We start from the raw sequence: 1,889 nt of genomic DNA on the forward strand, positions 1-1,889 counted from the left end.
GGGGGGCTCTGTAAACACAGTTGTCATTGTTTTAAGTTAGCTTAATTGCTTGAAGAGCTCCCTTAACTCTGATTTGTGTCATCCTTCGTGTCTGTTCCTGTAGAACCCGGAACAGAGATCACTCTTTTCGCCTTCCGTGGTACTGTTTCTCTTTGACTCTCCAATTCCCATGACGACGACAGTTCCTGCGCTTAGTTGAGAAGAAAACAAAACGAATGAATCTTGAAATATTCGGTGGTTCACGAAGTCAGGCTTGCCGGGTCTGAAGAGCTGGGGTTTTCCTCCACATTCTAAAAATGAAATAGAACTTGGGTGAGCCCGACAGGAAGAAATGCTGACAGTCGGTGTATGTTAATTAGTCGGTGCATGAGCATCCTCAGCCAGATTTGCTGCTGGCGATTAAGTCTCCGAAGGCACTTGCCTCTGAGCTCAGTCGCGGTTAATCCTGATAGCATCTCGGTGCCTCTTACCCGGTCGGTTCTGACTCTCCTTCCTCTCACCGCATTTTGCGACTTTAGCTGTATCTACCACTCTTTTAAAGCATGATTCTGAGAGCACTGTTTCTTTCCAGATACAAATCCCAATCTAGTGCCCTCAGAGCTTTGCTTTATATTGAAAACAGAAATTAGCGCTACCTACCCTAAAACGAAGGGCAAAAAAACGGAATGCGAAGCTTAAGATACTGCAGTATAAGATCATACCGACATAGCTTTTTTCTCAAATGCTGCTTTTATATACAACAAAACCAAACATCGTTAGCTACACCAGGGTCATAAAAAGAGAACAAGAAAAAAAAAAAATCTTTCTAAGGAAGGATAATTACTTTAATTACGTTTTCAGGCGAAAACGCAGATGAGGGTGAAGCTATCCCAAATTAGCAATTAGTTAAATCTCGAGGAGCACAGCACAGCAGGCTTTAAATTCCATTTCCCAAAATGCACAACTGTGCCAGAAACCGCGGGAACGTGATTGCTGCTGTCTGTGCTTCTGACCGATGCTCTCGCAGCTGTGAACGTCTGACCCACGCTGAACTGCCTCACTGAGCCGGCTCCTCCTGTGTCCTTGTCCCTGCAGCGCGAATCTGTCCAAGGCCGCCTGGGGAGCACTAGAGAAAAACGGCACCCAGCTGATGATCCGCTCCTACGAGCTCGGCGTCCTTTTCCTCCCTTCGGCGTTTGTAAGTTCACACCAGAAACCGCCCGACCACTGGCACATGAAAGGATTCGGGCTTTTATGTTTCCTTCCTGTCTCGGGCTGACCTACCCGAGGTTCGGAGGTCGCAGAGCCAGCGTTCGACCCCGGGGCCCGGCTCCCAGCCTCTGGCCTGCACCGACAAACCTGTCCAACGCTCACTGTTCTGCGGGCAGGATCGCTGCTCCCCAGGCGTGTACCTGGTTGGAGATCGAAGATATTGCTTTGGGTAAAGTTAATAACAATATGTAAATTAATATTGTGAATCGTGACATGAAAACTTATTACGAGGTGGTTAAGTGACGCGTCACCAAAGGAGTGACTCAGCCAGTGCAGACGTTTTAGGTTGGGGTGATTGACCGGAGAGTGCCTTTGGTACCAGGGCAGCCACTGGCGGTAGGGGTTGAAGGATGCTCAGGATTTAGGGCAAGTGGAGAGGGATGGGCATCCCATCTGGGGGGAATGGCATCAGCACAGGTGGGGAGACAGGGAAGGAAGGTCACGACATCTGCTAGAGATGGACACATGCCATCAGACACACTGGTAGCCCCCTGGAAAGACACCACGTTGGAAGCCGTGTCCCTCAAGCACAGCCAGCTTGTGTCCGGCTTTGGCTTGTTTCCGTGTAGGGACTGGGGTGTACCAGCCGTACGTTTCCGTAAACACTAGCATCACTCTTGGCCTAGAGAGACAGTCCC

General features: G+C 49.5%; 1 protein-coding gene across 1 annotated transcript in view; it reads left to right on the top strand.

Annotated features, from left to right (window-relative positions):
- The window catches only part of TDP1 (tyrosyl-DNA phosphodiesterase 1), a 73,122-nt gene that overhangs the window by 46,135 nt on the left and 25,098 nt on the right, over positions 1–1,889 (top strand). Inside the window, exon 17 of the mRNA XM_023528867.1 lies at positions 1,045–1,177. Within this exon, the coding sequence (XP_023384635.1) occupies positions 1,045–1,177 (133 nt within the window). The remainder of the gene's footprint in view (positions 1–1,044; positions 1,178–1,889) is intronic.

Source organism: Pteropus vampyrus, unplaced genomic scaffold (genome assembly GCF_000151845.1).
Source record: "Pteropus vampyrus isolate Shadow unplaced genomic scaffold, Pvam_2.0 Scaffold32, whole genome shotgun sequence".
Lineage (NCBI taxonomy): Eukaryota > Metazoa > Chordata > Mammalia > Chiroptera > Pteropodidae > Pteropus > Pteropus vampyrus.